General features: G+C 38.4%; 1 protein-coding gene across 4 annotated transcripts in view; it reads left to right on the top strand.

Annotated features, from left to right (window-relative positions):
• Positions 1 to 17,343, top strand: part of scaper (S-phase cyclin A-associated protein in the ER) — a 276,699-nt gene that overhangs the window by 82,330 nt on the left and 177,026 nt on the right. For all 4 annotated transcript variants that reach the window (XM_052042536.1, XM_052042537.1, XM_052042538.1 and 1 more), the window contains exons 14-19: positions 977 to 1,117; positions 3,139 to 3,294; positions 4,134 to 4,276; positions 4,881 to 4,962; positions 8,249 to 8,401; positions 9,008 to 9,115. In XM_052042536.1, coding sequence (XP_051898496.1) covers positions 977 to 1,117; positions 3,139 to 3,294; positions 4,134 to 4,276; positions 4,881 to 4,962; positions 8,249 to 8,401; positions 9,008 to 9,115 — 783 coding nt within the window. The remainder of the gene's footprint in view (positions 1 to 976; positions 1,118 to 3,138; positions 3,295 to 4,133; positions 4,277 to 4,880; positions 4,963 to 8,248; positions 8,402 to 9,007; positions 9,116 to 17,343) is intronic.

The following is a 17,343-nucleotide window of genomic DNA, read 5'->3' as shown; positions in this document are numbered from 1 at the left end:
CAGGGTCTTGGTCTCCATTGCTTCTGAGTTAGAGAATTCCACAGGTTCATCACCTACTCCTCTCAGTCATAAATGTCTTGCCCCGTATCCTGAGACTGTGACCCCTGGTTCTAGATTTCCCAGCCAGGGAAAATATCCTTCCTGCATCTAGCATGTTGAGTTTGTGTAAGAATTAGAACTCCTCTTATTCTGTTGACCTCTAGTGAAGACGGGCCAATCCAATTTCTCATGTATGACAGTGTTGCCCGTCCTAGAAATCAGTTTAATGAAGACAAAAGAAACTGCAGATGCTGGAATCTGGAGCAAAAAACAAACTGATGAAGGAATTCAGCAAGTTGAGCAGCATCTGTTATTGGGGGTGGGGGGGGTTACAGGAGAAGTTGATGTGTCAGGTTGAGAACCTGTGTCCAAAACACCAACAAATCCTTCCCCCTCCCCATAGATGCTGCTTGACCTGCTGAGATCCTCCAGCAGTTTTTTTGCTTCAGTCTGATGAACCTATGCGGGGCTCCTGCTATAGCAAGTATATTCATACATGGGTAAGAAGACCAAAGCTGCAAACAATACTTGGAATACAGTTGGCTTAAGTGCATCCTTCTGCATCATGGCAATGTTAGATGGAGTTCCGAATTTTTCTTTTGGCATCATGCAGTCCTAGAAGAAACACCTCTCTCGCTTGCACTCTTGCTGTGGCAGGTGCCTGACCTGCTGAGTTCCTCCAGCACTTCTTCTGTATTGCTCCAGATTCCAGCATCTGCAGAATTTCTTGTGTCTAAGCGCATCATATTTGGATTTAATTAAAGCTGTTAAATGCAGATTTGTTGCAAATAGTTTTGCTTGGCACCAGTTCTGGGAGTTGATGCTTGATATGTCTGAAGGAAAGTGGAGCATAGTTTTAGATTTTACTGCATTAAGATGCAAGTGAAAACAAATGTTCCAAGTGTTGAACTGCCTAACCTATCCTGACAATCTTTAGGAGAAAGAAGTGCGGAAATGGAAGGAAGAGCTGCTGGAACAGAGGAGGAAAATGATGGAAGAAAAGTTGCTTCACGCTGAACTTAAACGAGAACTGCAACTGCAAGCCATTGTAAAAAAAGCACAGGAGGAAGAAGCCAAGGTCCAGTATCATTCTAGAGACATTATCTAGTAGGTTCATGAATCCCTGAGCAGTGGCCAGCAGTGTTTGTGTCATGGTGTAGAAGAATGGGGAGATCTTCAGGTTGTAACTGTAAGGATACTGAAGTGACTTGAATAGAAATGATAAATGATCATTAGTCTTGTGCTAACTCTGAATTACCCATGTATCTTTGGAGCCCATGAGCAGTGATCCATGAATATTGAGCAGAATCAGAATTGGGTTTATTATCACTGTTTTATATGATGTGAAATTTGTAGTTTTGTGGCAGCAGTACAGTGCAAAGACATAAAAAACTATAAATTACAGAATAAATAAATAGTACAAAAAAAAGGAACAATGAGGTAGTATTCATGGACTGTTCAGAAATCTGATGGCAGAGGGGAAGAATCTGCTCCTGAATCATTGAGTGTGGGTCTTCAGGCTCCTGTGCCTCCTACCCGATGGTAGTAACGAGAAGAGGGCATGTCCCGGATGGTGAGGGTCCTTAGTGATGGATGCTGCCTTCTTGAGGCACTGCCTCTTGAAGATCCATGAATATTGTTGAGTTTCCCAACGTGCTGACCAGGTGGATGTAGAGAAGGCACGTCGGCTTGGTTGGTGATTTTCCTTTTGAGTTTTGCTTAGAAAGCCAAAGTTAGTTGAAGGAGTGCATTGATTTTAAAAGTACTGTCCAATGTCCAATGAGAAAAGGTGTGAGGGATATCAGCTTTTGTCTGGAAATAAAAAAAAGTCCTAAAATGTCACCTCATGGTCAACATGAACAGAGAGGTGATAGAATACAGAAATTGTCCATACCTGTATAACTATCCATTAAGTTAAATGAATGTGGTTCATGGCATTAATTTATTGAAGGTTTCTGAGCCAGCAAGATGGAGTGAGTGTGTGTGTTTTGTTTCTGGGCTATGCTCGAACACCTGAATCTCAGTCCAGATTCGTACCTGAATTATGCATGTGTGTGTTCAGATATATGTTTGCCTTGTGGTCAAATACAAATGTCGTCAATGAATTATAAGATGATACTAATTAGCTAATCAGCTAATTTAGTTCACCAAGATATTCTCACTGCAACCACAGGAGGGTTATTGCTGCCACAGAACTGGCATAGGAATATTGGGCTTAATAGCTTCATCTGTGATATATCATTTGATAATTATTTGGGTATTGTCACTGGACACAGCTGAAGATGGTAAATAAGAAAACATCTTTTGAATTCTGGTGATTTGCCTGCACCTGTATAGTAAATGGTGGCTGTAGCAAATCCTTTTGCATTCATATCAGAGTGGTTACGGGGATGATGTGGTTGACTCACTCTTTGTTCAAGTGGCTTAATACACAATAGCAGCCAGATGTATTTTATTTTTCAATTGGATTTAAATGTTGCTTGTTAACTATTAGTTCTATTTTAAAGGACATGATGTGACTTTTTTGTTAGTTCACTCTTGCTTTTCACTTCCCATCTATTCAAATTGCAGAGTATAATTTATAAAATGAGGATTACATGGATAACTCGAGAAAAGGATTGTCAAATATCTTTATCAAACATGTAAACTAGCTTTATCTCTTTTTCTCTAACCATTATGCCTTCACTCTGATTTTATTTTCTTGGTGTATTGTTCCTTGGGCATTAATGGCCTCCTGCTATCTCATCCAAATGATCCTTCTTTGTCTGAACCCATGCAGTGAGTTGTATTTAATTATTCAATCTTGGTGATTGAATAAACAGTCAAGCCTAATAACCATTTTCCATCAGTGCATGTCCTGATAGGTAGGGGGCATTGGTTAATGATGCAGGTGGACTTCCTTAGTTATTTTCCTCTGTAGTACAGCTCTGTCAGCTGATAACACAAACTGAGAATTAAGCCTGGGCTCTGGTACATCTTAACTTGCCTTTGGGGGAATAAGTAAATAGCCCGTTTTAGAAAAGTAAACTGTCGGGTTTATAAATACCATTCTGATTTCCGTAACAAATGGTAACCTATTTATGTTTTTTCTCCTTTCAGGTTAATGAAATTGCTTTCATCAACACATTGGAAGCACAAAACAAGCGTCATGATGTTCTTGCAAAACTAAAAGAATATGAACAGCGGCTGAATGAATTGCAAGAAGAAAGGCATCGTCGGCAAGAAGAGAAGCAAGCACGTGATGAGGCTGTGCAGGTGATGTTGACATCTGGATGAGACATTATGGGGTCTCTGTGGTGCTTCAGATGGAAATTAAAGATCCCATAATATTTGAAGCAGAGAGGGATTTCCTCTACTCCTAAGGAGAGGAAGCAAGTATTAAAACGTATACTTTTGCAGCGCTTGTGGAGAATATATGACAATAGTAATTGTACTTGAAAGTTATTAACTGAAACACTTTTAAGATTTTTCAGCAAACTCTGTTTAGTCACAATGTAAGAATCTCTCCCTTCCTAATTTTGTATAATTAGTATCAATTATCATATGCCATGGATTTTGTTGTCATTTTACTCTTTTACTAAAATCCCATACACATCAGATGTAACAATATCTTCTGTTAACCTTACTAGAAATACCTGATCTAAGCCTTTAAATTGAAACATTAGGGTGAGATTGCACTAATTGCCTTAATAGCTTTTATAACTTTTGACTTGGCCTAGCCCATAAGTAGCAGAGCCAGAGACCTAGGAATGCCCAGTTTCAATGTTTGCTCTCTTTTGGGTGATCAGATAAGTCTGGTGCAAAAACTGATGAGCAACTCTGAGTTACCGATGGCAAATTGATCCTTATCTTTATCGAATGATTCCTCTGGTGATAAGATTGGGTTTAGCACCAGTTTGAAAAGATGCTGTCTACAGTTTCAGATGAATACACAAATATTTGATTGATCTGCTGAAGGCAGCTAGCATCGTGGAATATCCCGGATAAGGTGAAAGCAGGAAAATATTGAAAATTTGTTACAAGTATAGCTTTTTTTGATCTTGTTGCTTGAGATGTTAAGACTAAAATTTGAATACAAATGTGTCCGACTGCAGGAACGCAAGCGAGCACTGGAGGCGGAACGTCAGGCTCGTGTGGAGGAATTATTGTTGAAACGAAGAGAACAGGAGGCACGAATTGAACAACAACGACAAGAGAAAGAGAAAGCAAGGGAAGACGCTGCTCGTGAAAGAGCCAGGTTTGCAAACTTCATGAACTGGTTCGTGTGTAGCTCCCAAAGGTTAATTAGTTTAACATGAAGAGATGCTGACTAAAATACCCCAGATGTGAGTACGTTGGCCTCACTGGCAGCAGCACGTGGGTCACAAGAATGGTTTCTTCTTATCCTCGGGATCAGAGGAACAGGTCATCCATGTTTCCTGTTCCAGACTTCAATTACTGAAAGTTTTGGCTGGAGGAGCAGGTTTAGATAATGCCTCTTTGCTGAGGTACCCTGCTGCTGTCCAAAGGACCATCATGCAAAAGTTTAAAAGTTTACATTTCTAGATCCATACAAAAGTAACTGTAAATCCACTATTTTTAAATACTAAGTATATTTACAAGTATTCAGTACTTGGGAATAACATGATTCTACATTTTCAAAGTGTGTTTAGGATGGCCAGACAAGAATACATCCGAAAAGTCAGAATTTTTCATTCTTTGTAACTTCCTTCAATCTAGCACCTCCGACTCAATTATCTTCCCCATTTTCCTACAATAGAGGTTAGAAAAAAAAATCCAAGAATCTATCTTCCCACTTTTCTTCCAAGCTCTCTTCCTAATGATTGCTGCTCCGTTGGCAGGGAACGAGAGGAGAGATTAGCTGCCCTTAGTGCAGCACAGCAAGAAGCTATGGAGGAACTACAGAAAAAAATTCAGCTGAAGGTATGATATTAACAGAGCTTTCGTTGTTGATCTTCATAATCATTGAAGTTTGCAACTTTACAGTTCTTGTTTGATTAGTTTGTAATCGCCAGCAATTAAGGATTCGTTTGGGAGTTGCCTCTCAGTGGCAATCCTAAAAACAGATGTGCAGTATACAGCATCATAATAATTGCTGGTACAAACTCAGTTCACTTTATCATGCAGGAAATATGCCATATGGTACTTTTTCAATGACCAGAACTTGCATTAGGCTAAAAGACTGGCCTAGCCTTATTAATGAATTTGCTTTTAAAACTGGCACTTAAAAATCCCAATCCTGACTTTCTGTAAGTTCCATATTATTTTCAGGAGATAGTCCAATTTGTGCATGTATACCATTTTTTTTCATAGGTTTTGTTTCTCTTAAAATCTAGAAGTAAATTTGGGAATCTCATGGTAGAGCAAGCATGCAGGTTATTTTTCCAAATTGTGTAATTAAGAAAGCCTCAACCAACCCTTAGCAATATCACAGATTCACAGTGAGTAACAATTTGAATCTTTTCAATGACAGAGAAACATTGCAATTTTTACTTAACTTGCTATCTCTGCTAATGTTGAAGAAGATGTATAAAAATATTGCTCTTGTACATGAATCTCCAGCACAAGGACATTCACCATGTGAAGGTTGAAGTATTTGGCTGAAATGAGACAGATTGGCATTAAGGCTTAGGAACCTTTGCCATTTGCTGAACTGGTACTGGCAAGGTTTCATCCAGCTTTGTCATTAAGATGAAAAGTTCTAGTAGATTTTTTTTTTGTATATATTTCGAGGAACAGAAGAATATTTTTGGGAAAAAAGATGTTGGAATATAATGCAAATTGGCGAGGATTGATGGAAATAGCAATGAAAACATGTAATTCTGTGTAACTTAAAATATTCTCATCATGTTAGGGAGCCAGTTGAGCTCCCTAAGGAATTTGTATATTTCAATAAGATGGCCTTTCATTCTTTTAAACTCTAGAGAATAGAAACCTAGCCTGTTCAATCCCTTCCTATGTGATAGAGCAGCCGTCAGGAACAAGTCTAGTGAATCTTCACTGAACTTCCTCTATGTCAAGGATATCCCTTTGTTTTAGGCAAGGGGATAAAAATGTACTCAGTATTACATATACGCATCAGTTTTACTAATTACATAGGAATATTATTTTTAGAATTATCCAGAAGGTTCTTTCAATGTATTTTCTCATGGCTAGGAATTTTGTGATCTAGTCTAGATATATAAGTACATCAAGGGCGAGAGGGTAGCTAAAGAAAGAGTCGGTCTTCTTGGGAACTAAAGGGATAATCTATATGTGGAGCTAGGAGATGTAGGTAAATGATTCTCATCTTATTCACTAATGAGGAGGATGTAGAAGATGGTGAGTTAGGAAAGGGCAGTGGCCTCCTCTACATTGGTGAGAACAAATGCAGACTAGGTGATCGTTTCGCAGAACACCTGCGCTCTATCCGTAACCGCAACCTGCATCTCCCTGTTGCCAGTCACTTCGACTCCCCCTCCCACACTACCGCTGACATGACAGTCCTTGGCCTCCTCCACTGCCAGGAGAATTCCAAGTGCAAACTAGAGAAACAGCACCTCATTTTCCATCTTGGAACCTTACAGCCTAATGGCATGAACATTGAATTCTCCTGCTTTAGGTAATTTCCAACCCACCCCCCCCCCCCCCCCCCCCCCCCACCATCATGCTGCTTCTCTTCTTCCCTTTCCTAGCCTCTTTTTTTCTACCTTTTTTTCCTCTCTCTTCTTACATTTGACCCATCCTCCAGTGGATTTGCTCTCCCCTCCTCCCCCGCACCTGCCTATCACTATCTCTTACATGCATCTACCTATCACCACCCTGTGCCCACCCTGCTTCCCCTCTTTTATCCACCTATCACTGCTCTGCTTTTCCCTCCTATATGTTGGGCTTCCCCTTTTCCTATCTTCAGTCCTGAAGAAGGGTCCTGACCCGAAACGTTGACCGCCTGCTTTTCTTCACAGATGCTGCCTGGCCTGCTGAGTTCCTCCAGCATCATCATGTTTTTCGACCAGCAGTAGGGATTGGTGCTGGGACCCTTGTTGTTTGTGACTTGGATACAAATTTAGGAGGAATGATTAGTAAGTTTGTGCATGACACGGAAATTGGTGGTGTCATGGGTAGTGAAGAAAGTTGTCTAAGGCTACTGCAGGATAAAGATCAGATAGAAAGTTGGACGAAGTGTTAAAGAATGGAATTTAATCCCAACAATTGCGAGGTGGTGCATTTGGGAAGTCAAATAGAGAGGGGCAGGACATGTACAGTAAATATTAGGGTGCTGAGGAATGTTGTTGAACAGAGAGACCTTGGGGTTCAAGTCTATAATTCCCTGAAAGTCACAACATAGGGTGGTGAGACAGACATATGGCATGCTTGCCTTCACAGGTTGGGGTATAGAATGCAAAAGTTAGGACATTATGTCGTAACTTTTCAAGATACTGATTGGTTGACATTTGGAGTATTTTTTTTCAGTTCTAGTCATCACACTGCAGGAAGGATTTGGTTACACTGGAGAGAGTGCAGAGGAGATTCACCAGGATGTTGCCTGCATTGGAATGCATTAGTTTGGGGAGAGATTTGATAAACTGGGCTTGTTTTTCCTGGAACAAAGGTGGCTGAGGGGTGACCTGATAGAGGGGTATAAAATTATAAGAGGCATAGATAAGGAGAAAAGTCAGAATCTTTTTTCCATGATAGCAGTGTGAAAATCAAGAGGGCACTGGTTTAAGGTGAGAGGAAGTAGTCTTAAAGGAGATTTGAGGGGAAAGTTTTTTATACAGAGTGGTTAATTTCTGGAACTTGCTGCCAGAAGAGGTGATGGAATCCAATACAGTCACAATGTTTTAGAGGCATTTAGCCAGGCACTTGAATAAGCAAGGCATAGAAGGATCTGGACCTAATGTGGGAAAATGGGATTAGTATAGATGGCTAGAATAGCTAGCAAGGGTGTGATGGGTCAAAGGGTCAAGTTCCATGCAGTATGACTCTGCCTAATGAGAATTAATTTTGTACAATGCTTCCAAAATGGTATGAGTACAGATCAGAATTTGTATAGTGATGCACAGATTGATCTGTGCAGCTAGTAAAGCAAATGTAAAACCGAACAAATACTTGATTTAGCAAGTAAGTAACTTCCACAAAATTTCTAGAGTTTAAATTTGATCAAAGTTGTGAACTGATTTGCTGTTTGCAGTCGGTGACTTCCCCACCTGTTTTGCCTTCTACCCAGCATGACGAAAGCAGTCGAAGGCACATGGAGCAGATAGAACAACGGAAAGAAAAAGCTGCTGAGCTTAGCAGTGGGAGGCATGCTAATACTGACTACGCTCCCAAACTTATTCCCTATGAACGGAAAAAGCACTGTTCACTGTGCAATGTATTGGTAAGTTCAAATAGTTGCTATTGTTTCTAATTTTAAAAAGCTACATGAAGAAATATTGTAAATGTGAATTCTCTCTGACTGGTAGAAAATGTTTAGAAACTCAAGAAATAGGTCTTGTTTGCTATGTAAAATGAGGAGGGATTAAGAGAATGGAATTGAAACTTCACAGTATGTAAGAAATCGACAAAATTAAGATTTTGCTCACTGCTCTGAAATGGACAAGTGTTATAAGATTTGACAAAGAAGGAAAAAGTTGGAGGGAGTTATGGACTAGTACTGGCTAGTATGGTTTTTGAATATGTTACCCCAAAAAAAAGTGCCATGAATGGATTGAGGCACAATTTCTGGATAGAAATTATTGAGAAATGGTAAAAGGCAGCTTAGTGACAGAAGATAGAAATTGTTAGATTTGATTATTTTTCTGTTTCTCTACAAACGGCAAATGAGTATGCAATGGGTGTAAAGTGGGAAATGTTTGCAAAGATGATGAGTTGACTATTTTTCAGAATTATGATCGTTACCTTTGTGAAGACCTTATTCCTGTCATAAGTCAAGGAACTCAGAGGAGTGGGTGAGCTTTAAATGTTTTCATTTTCTTTTCCAAAGATCACTTCTGAGGTCTATCTCTTCAGCCACATTAAGGGAAGAAAACACCAGCAAGCTGTACGTGAGAATAGCAGCATCCAAGGGCGAGAGTTGTCAGATGAAGAAGTGGTAAGTTTTACCAATAAGCTGTTTGCCTAAACATTTTTTTTGTCACAATAGTTACTTGTACTTCATTTCTAAACCATAAGTCTGCTAAAATTGCTTCTGCTTGTTGTTCCCTTCACGGGTCACCTTGAATTTCATGCCTCTGATATTTGAACTCAGAAACTCTAGCTTACAGAAGATCTTTAGGACACTTTGTCAACCTTAAGACTTCTTTCATTTAGCACAGATTTTATGGCTTTACAGTGTACTGAACTGTTCTGTGCTGGGAGGGTGAATCCAAGGCTTGTTCCCAAATATTGCTTTTGCTAGTTCTTTTGCCATCCACTGGGTAGGTAGGATTGCCACCTCTTCCTTTATCACCACAACCTGGGATAATTGAGTTCTACAACTTGGGATAGAGTTTCTAGTCTGGACACAATTAGCCATGGGAGCATAAATTACAGATTGAGGTGCCTTATCCCCTTGTAATTTTCATAAACTTGTTGGCGAAGTGTTCCAAAATAGCTCACTTGGCCATGACCTTATTGAGTGGAAGAGTTGCTAAAATAGCCTTTTCTTGATACTTATTTTTTCATGGTGCAGATTGATGATTAGAGATGAAAATGGGTCTATCACAAAGATCAGCATTTTTAATCAGTGTGTCTAATCCATTTTCTTGAAGTAATTCAATTTTAATTAAAAACTTCTTTCTCAAGAAACTTTATAGAACTGTTTTCTAGTTTCACTGATGTAAATTAGTTGGTTTCTTATTAAATATATTCAAAAGATTTTTTAAATAGTGCCAATGGATGTCCTTGGTCCCAAAAGAAACAATCTAATTTTAACAGCCTCAAAGGCCTCTGAATGAGCGCAGTTAGTAGAAACTCCTATTGGTGATTTATTTGATCAAGCATGTTCAGTATTGGTTGGTAGGGTTGACTTGGGGCATAATGATTTTGATGTAACACAGCAGACTTTGGAAACTCTGTTTGTCCTAGCTGTAATGCATACTTGAAATTCTGCAGCCTTCTCTGATTTTGTTGATTTCAAGCAAGTTGTTCTGAAGAAAAAATAGCCTGAGGCCCTCGACAGTGAGTTGGGTTGCAGGGAAGGCATGGCACCAGGGTGCTGGGCTGTATATACAGTATAGAAATTCAGTGGAATACCACGTCTCCATACTAAATATGTTATTTTTATTCCTTCATGGTATTTATGGTGATAATTTTCTATAATAACTTTCATTAATTTTATTGTTTGAGGCTGTCACATTGCAGAACAGCTCTTTAAGCTAATAGCTGTGAAACTTGCAGAAGTATATTCAAAAATCAGCTGTTCAAAGCATTTTACCAATGTTTCCACTAGTGCTGTAATAATTGGCTTAATGGGGATTATTCTCCAAAACCATTCAAATGTCTTAAATTACTACTGGAATATTGTTTTGAATCAGATTTATCAATCAGGGTGGAATAACACATTCAGTATTTCAATCTAGTCAACAGTTTTCCATTTGGTTTGAATTTTGTTGCAAGTGTTGATGGTGAGCTTTGTTCTTCTTTTATTACATTATGTCAGCATGTAGTGATCCTAGATTTAAACCATTTCAAGAATGATATGATTAAACATTGAGAATTTCTTCTAAGGGACAATTCCATCTCTTGAAAAAACAATCCAAGCCCCCCTAATGCTTAACTTGTTAAATACACTTTCTGGTCTAGATCTGAGCCACCCAGCTGATAAGGTAAAGATAAAATGGCAGATCTGTCAGAATCTGGAAATAGAAAAGTTAAGTTACTGTTTCATGTTAGGATCATTGAGTAAAATATAACAATATGAAAAAGAAGTGGTCATTTCACTCAAACATCACTTCATGGCTGAACTCTACCTTAAGTGTATCTGCCTGTCTCAATTCTGTAGGTGATCGTACTCTTGCTTTAGAAAGGAAAGTTAGATAATTCTTTTTGTGGGACTGAATAAGACAAAGGGGAGTGGAGAAAGAACAAACAAATGGCTAGCCAATATTACAAAGGAGCAGCCAATGATTTTAATAGGCTGCAAATGAAATGTTAAGAAGAGCTCAAAAGAGATTCTTAAATTTGTCTTCTGGTCTATAAGTTAATGTCAGCCAGGGTGATGGTGGAGGAATTTCAACTGATATCAGGATCCCAAGCAAAGGAGATGGAAAAATCAGTGTCTGCTTGTGCTTGCAATCTAATGAGGCAGGGGTTGTAGAGTTCTGGCTGTGTGTGAAGGTGTAAATGAGTCCAGATGACATTTCCACAGAGTGCTGATGCTGCCAGGTTTGGTGCAGTACGGCAGCCAATGCCCATGAATCTATAGGCAAGCCAGAAGCTCCTTTCTGAGGAGACGGGAGAAACAAGACAATGGCAAGGTATGCGAATTGTGGGTAGTGAAGTTGAGTTATCAGTATGCCGATTGGAAGGATAGTCACCAACTTTGGCTAATTACTAAACTGGGGATAGAAGAACAACAGACTCATTGTTAGGACTTTGTTGCTGATTGTTGTATGATGGTGAAACATAGACCATATACAGCTGCCAATAAAGAAGGTTAAACAACTTCCATATTTAATATCTGTAATTCTTGGCATTTCACGGAAGTAATAAGTTTCCATCACTAGCAGTGGATGCCATCTACAAAATGCACTGCTGTTACACAAGTTCTTGGGACAACACCTCACAAACTTGCAACCTCTATCCCCAAGAAGTGTAAGGCAGCTGGTATATGGGAGCATCACTACCTGCAGGTTCCCTTCCAAGTCACAGACCAGCCATTCTAATTTGCAAACGTATGAGCAGTTCTTGATTGTCACTGGGTCTAAATCTTGAAACTCCCCACCCAACAGTACTATGGGGTTAGCTTCCCCAAAAGGACTGTCACAATTCACGGAGATATCTCACCAACTTTCCGAGAACAAAGGAATAGATGATGCAAGCAGGCTTGTCAGATTCTGAAAATGATTTTTTCTTTAAAGAAATAACCCTCTCAGAAGCCAAATGCACAGCATTCCAGCTCTCATCGTGCAAAGGAAACATTGCTAGCTCAGGAATATGTGCCAGGATGATGGATGGTCTTCATTTGCAAAGGATATACATAGAGGGAGGTGGCCCGAGGCAGAAGACTAGTAACTAACAAAATTATGTTAGTTAAAGGGATACGTACACCTTCAACATTGATCACAACAAATAGGAAACTTTAGCTAATGACAGAAAGGCACACTGACATTGACTGTACACACAGCTCCATAGTAGGTGCAACCATCATAAGCAAGGCCGCAGAATTATTGATTATCAGACATCATTGTCCAATTGCAAGTGGTAGACACGTGCAAGAGTTAGGTTATTTAGCTGTCAACAAAAATGCAGTATGCAAAATGGTCTTGCCAGAGTTTGAAAGCTGTTTCACGTAATGTAGATCAGAGGATGGCAACCACTTAATTATTAGAAAGTTTACCCAGTGGATAAGGAAAGTATATCTCGTCAGCTTATTAATGTAAGTATATTTCTCCTATGTGAATAAAAAAAATGACCTAACTAAATTAATGGACATCTTTTGCTTCCCTAGCTTATAAAATATAATTGATCAGACAATTTAGACTAAATAAAATGAATTATACGCAGTGTGATGCTGACCGTTTGTGTATATTTAATACAACACATGAATTAAAAAGAGATGTATATTCATTTACCCACTTAACAGTCATTGCAAAAGTAATTCATTGTCTGAAGAGCTTTAAGATGTGGCATGATAAGGTACAATATGAACACAAGCTTTTTAAAATTAATTTTTATTGCACAGAGGAATATGATTTTATCTTGGTTCCTCATAAAGTATTCACTTTATATATAATCTGAAATCGCTACATAAGGAATTTCAAGGTTAATTATTTTATATATAATTAAACCCATATAATATTCCAGATTGGTTACGAAGATGCCTTTCTCATACTGCCTCAGTTAATGCTGTTGTCTCTCCAGCTGTTGATACATCCTATTTAAAAATAAATCTATTATTTAATTACTGTTTTTATTTTCTTTAAAAGTACATGCTTTAACAATTTTTAGTATTTTTAATTTCCTGGAAAGTTCCAGAACGTGCCAGCGTTTACATTGCATATTTGTGCATCTGCATAGTGCCATACATGATGTATTTAAAAAGCACATTTTGCCCACTTTTAAGGATTAAGACAGTGAGTGTTGTGAAATCTTACATTACTTGAAATTCTGAAATGAAAGGTAGTCTTGAAATGATTGGGTAGACAGGGTATGGACTATAAGTATCTGTTGACGATCTAAGGAGCCTAAGTATGAAAGTACTAAGTAAGAAAAAGTGTAGGCTAGGGGAGTCCAAAACTAGGGGGCATAGATTTAGGGTGAGAGGGGAAAGATTTAAAAGGGACCTCAAGGGCAACTTTTTCACTTAGAGGGCGGTGAGTATATGGAACGAGCTGCCAGAGGAAGTGGTTGAGGCAGGTACAATAGTATCATTTAAGAAGCACTTGGGTAGGTACATGTAGGGGAGGGGCCTCGAGGGAACGCAGGAAATTGGGACTAGCTGGGTGGGCACAGTGGTCAGCATGGACTCGTTGGGCCAAAGGGCCTGTATCCGTGCTGTATTGCTCTATCACTCTATGAGTAGCATTTTGATCTTTAATTTTGTGTTTTTAGTGCTTGAGACCTATCTTCCCCACAGTCCCCGGCAGATTTTATTGTATCTATCTTGTATTTGTGACAAATAAGGAAATAGCCAAAAAAAATTTTACCCTTTTCCAGTTGAAATTGTATTGTAGATACCCAGATATTCATTAATGACACTTATTTTTATATTCACTATTGAAGGAGTTTTGTAGTATTGCCTGAAGGCCTTGGGTTATGGCAGAATCTGTTAAATTTATTTTGTGAGAAATTCCAAATTGACATAGGAACAGAAATATGTCGAATTCTTTGAACATGTTGTAGTTTTAAAGTTATGATACATGAGTTTATTTTTGGCCTTCATGCACCCCAGTAGTTGGGAGAAGGCTACACACACTAGATTGAGTTTTCATTCATTGTTGGGCACAAAAAGGTGCATTATATTGGAGGTGAAAAGAAACTTTAGATCCAGTGATGATAAGCGCAACAGAAGAATGTGTAATACCTTCCTCAATGCTTATTTCCTGCAGAATTAGGAATGATGCAGGTTAGACACAGGTCGTATCTTCTCCTTTGAACTTTTTATAGAAAACCTGATATAACGTGATGTGCAAGTTGTAAGTGTGGGTAGATAACAACACTACTCAATAGTAGCGGGGAGAATATAAGCTAAGCACAAGATGCCCAAATAAACTCATCTGCAAGAAGAAGTGGATGCGTTCTTCCTTAATAAAAGCACTGATACTCTACCAAAGTAAAAGTTTATGGGTTTAACTTCTGCATCAACACTTAATCAAATAACCTGAGAAAATACTGCAGAGAAATACTGAGGAAATGCTGCTTTGTCAGAGATACGATCCTTTGGATGAATAGTGAAACTGAGCCGAGCCATGGATCTTATATTTCCCTTTCTTTTAAAAACGATCTCATTCAAACTCTCCATCAGCTTTAATTATCAAGTATCATTTTTATAGTCATATTATAAAAAAAACATGCTGACGGAGCTCAAATAAGAATAAATTCTGTTCCAAGACATAAAAATGACATGACACAGTTCATCTCCTACAGTTTAAAAAAATAAAGGATCATCCATGTTTCATATAGATGGAATTTATGATCGTGTGGTGTAATATTCAACCTACTAACATAATGCTGTTGGTTCAAACAAGACAAAGGAAAGTTTCAGTTGATTACATAGCTCTACCAGATGATTTTTCCTGAAGGCAACATTCATTTCAAACTATTATCTGGAATATGGGTCTTGTATAAGCTTGACCTTTTACCATGTTATTTCTATTGTTTCATATTAATGAATATATTTTCTGTAACAATAATGTATGTAACTTTCATTGCCCTTGTTGTTTCTCTATTACTGCCTCCAAACTTGCACTCCTTCAGATCTTGCCCTTGAGCTTCATCATTGGCAGCCTTGGTTTAAGCTGTCTCAACCCCAAAAACCGCTTTGAAAACTTAGCTCTGAGAGAGCTTTAGTTATGTGACCTAATGTGTCAACATTTGGTTTGGTGTAAATTGTTCTTTTGATACTCTGGTGAAGTGGTTTGTAATGTTTTCCTTCATTAAAAGCACCATATTAATATGTTGCTGTTTCATTGAACTAATTATTAATCAGAAGTTATTTTTGAACCAAGTTATTTTCTATTGAAATGAATCTTAGCAAGCTTTGTAAAATAAAAATAATTGTCTAAGAAATGAGATCCAGTCTCTTCATTTAAGTATAAAAGACATTGACTTCATTTGAAATGGATCCCACTATTTCAACCTGAATACTTGTTGTCACAGAGACCAAGATTGTCTGTAGCCTTCTTACATTCAGATATCAAAAAATATATAGAATTACTTATGCTTAGAACTTCGACTGAAGCTCCATATTCATTATATGAAATATGAATACATAAGCTCTTTAAAGGGAGTTGTAAATGAGGCAAGCTATTCATGATAGATTAGTATAACCTAGAAGGACAAGCATTCTCCTGGAATCTGAGTTTCTGATCTCAGCCTTGTCATTGGGTGGAAAGGTGTGAAAGTAAGGAGATAGAGAAAGAGAAGACGGAAAGAAAGCCAGGTGTCTCCAATTTAGGAGAGGTGGATCAGAGGCTGGAGATACTTAGTGTCCAGTTTTGTTATGACATTGAGATGAGAATTTTATTGTTGAATGGATGGTGGGTCACGAAGTGCAGGGATCAAGAATGAATAGGGCTTAATGTTGTTCAGAATATGGCAGCTGAGGTTTGTGTGGGTGTAGGTTTGTAGACAAAGGGAGGTGGCAGTCTGGACAGGAGATGATTGGAGTAATTGAATGTGAGGTTACAAAAGCCTGGATGCATGTTTCAGTAGCAGGTAAAGTGAATAAGTTTTGACTTCTAGTATTAATAGCTATGTTGAGTGATATTAGGCTATAGCAAATGATAGCAAATTGACACTTTAATTTGTCTGTTTTCTATGTCATTTAAAATGTCAAAAGCCAGTTGGTTTATTATCCGCTGTTGAGTGAAAGAGTTTAATGAAAATATTTTCCATTAGTTTGAAAAGTCAAAGCTGCAAGTTTAGACTTAATGGTATTTAATCTGTTTAATGTGATAATCCAGCACCTTGATCTAAACCTTTGAGATTTGACACTAGTGTCTGAATTGAGGTGTCATTACTTCACTGTTTTCCTAATGAATTCTTAAGGATGAATTGCGATATTTGCTGAAGCCTCACAACATGAAAGGTGAGAACGCTGAGAAATGCCTGTAACCATGCAGCACTAGTTTGGTGGTGCTAAAAGAGACAGTTTGTTTTTATTCCCCCCTTGCTTCTCTTTCCCTTTTTAATATTGACAGGTCCCATCTGTACTGCAAACTGTTGAATGACAAGTAAATACGCTTGTTGGACTTCTGATGGTGTATGAGTCATGCATAAAAGGGCAGGTTATAATGAGAGAATGCATATCTAAGCAGGCATCAGGGATGCTGACTTCTGCCCTCTTTCATCGCCACACCCATGCTCATTTGATGGACTGCTTGTAATTGTCATCCACTAGCAGTGGGACAGCTGGCTGACTTGTCATTTTATATCTGAAGGTCTGTTACTGATGGGTGTCGGTTTCAGGGACTGGGATTAGGTTTGTTTTGTTCAGTTATCACTTTAGACAGGATTGTCAAGTGTGAATAGATTATATCTGTGATGACTTCTTGAATCCGTTTCACAGCTGCAGGTGGACAGGGTAGTTTTATTTCATTTCTCCAAGTCTAATGCTGTGGCAGGCAGATGTATTTGTTTATTTGGATGGAACACCAGAATTGGGTTTAGACAAGGGAAACTATTGTATGTAAACATTAGCTGTGAAGTACACTGAATTTTCCAGTTACTGTAAATAAAAATTAGGATTCACTCTTAGAAGGAACAATTCCTAAAAGAAAAACAAGTATTTCTTTTGTCATAATTTTGTAGAGCAGGGATCTTGCCCATTGCTATTTCTTTTTCGGTCTCAGTTGCTGTGTTGTAAATCTCTTTCTGCCAGTTGCCATGTGAAATAAGTTCGGCCAGTGCAATTCTACTTCCACTATCAGGAATGACCATAACTCATGATTAAATCAA

Source organism: Pristis pectinata, chromosome 32 (genome assembly GCF_009764475.1).
Source record: "Pristis pectinata isolate sPriPec2 chromosome 32, sPriPec2.1.pri, whole genome shotgun sequence".
Classification (NCBI taxonomy): Eukaryota; Metazoa; Chordata; class Chondrichthyes; order Rhinopristiformes; family Pristidae; genus Pristis; species Pristis pectinata.
Note: the sequence above shows the minus strand (reverse complement) of the source record. Positions and strands in the feature narration are given on the sequence as shown.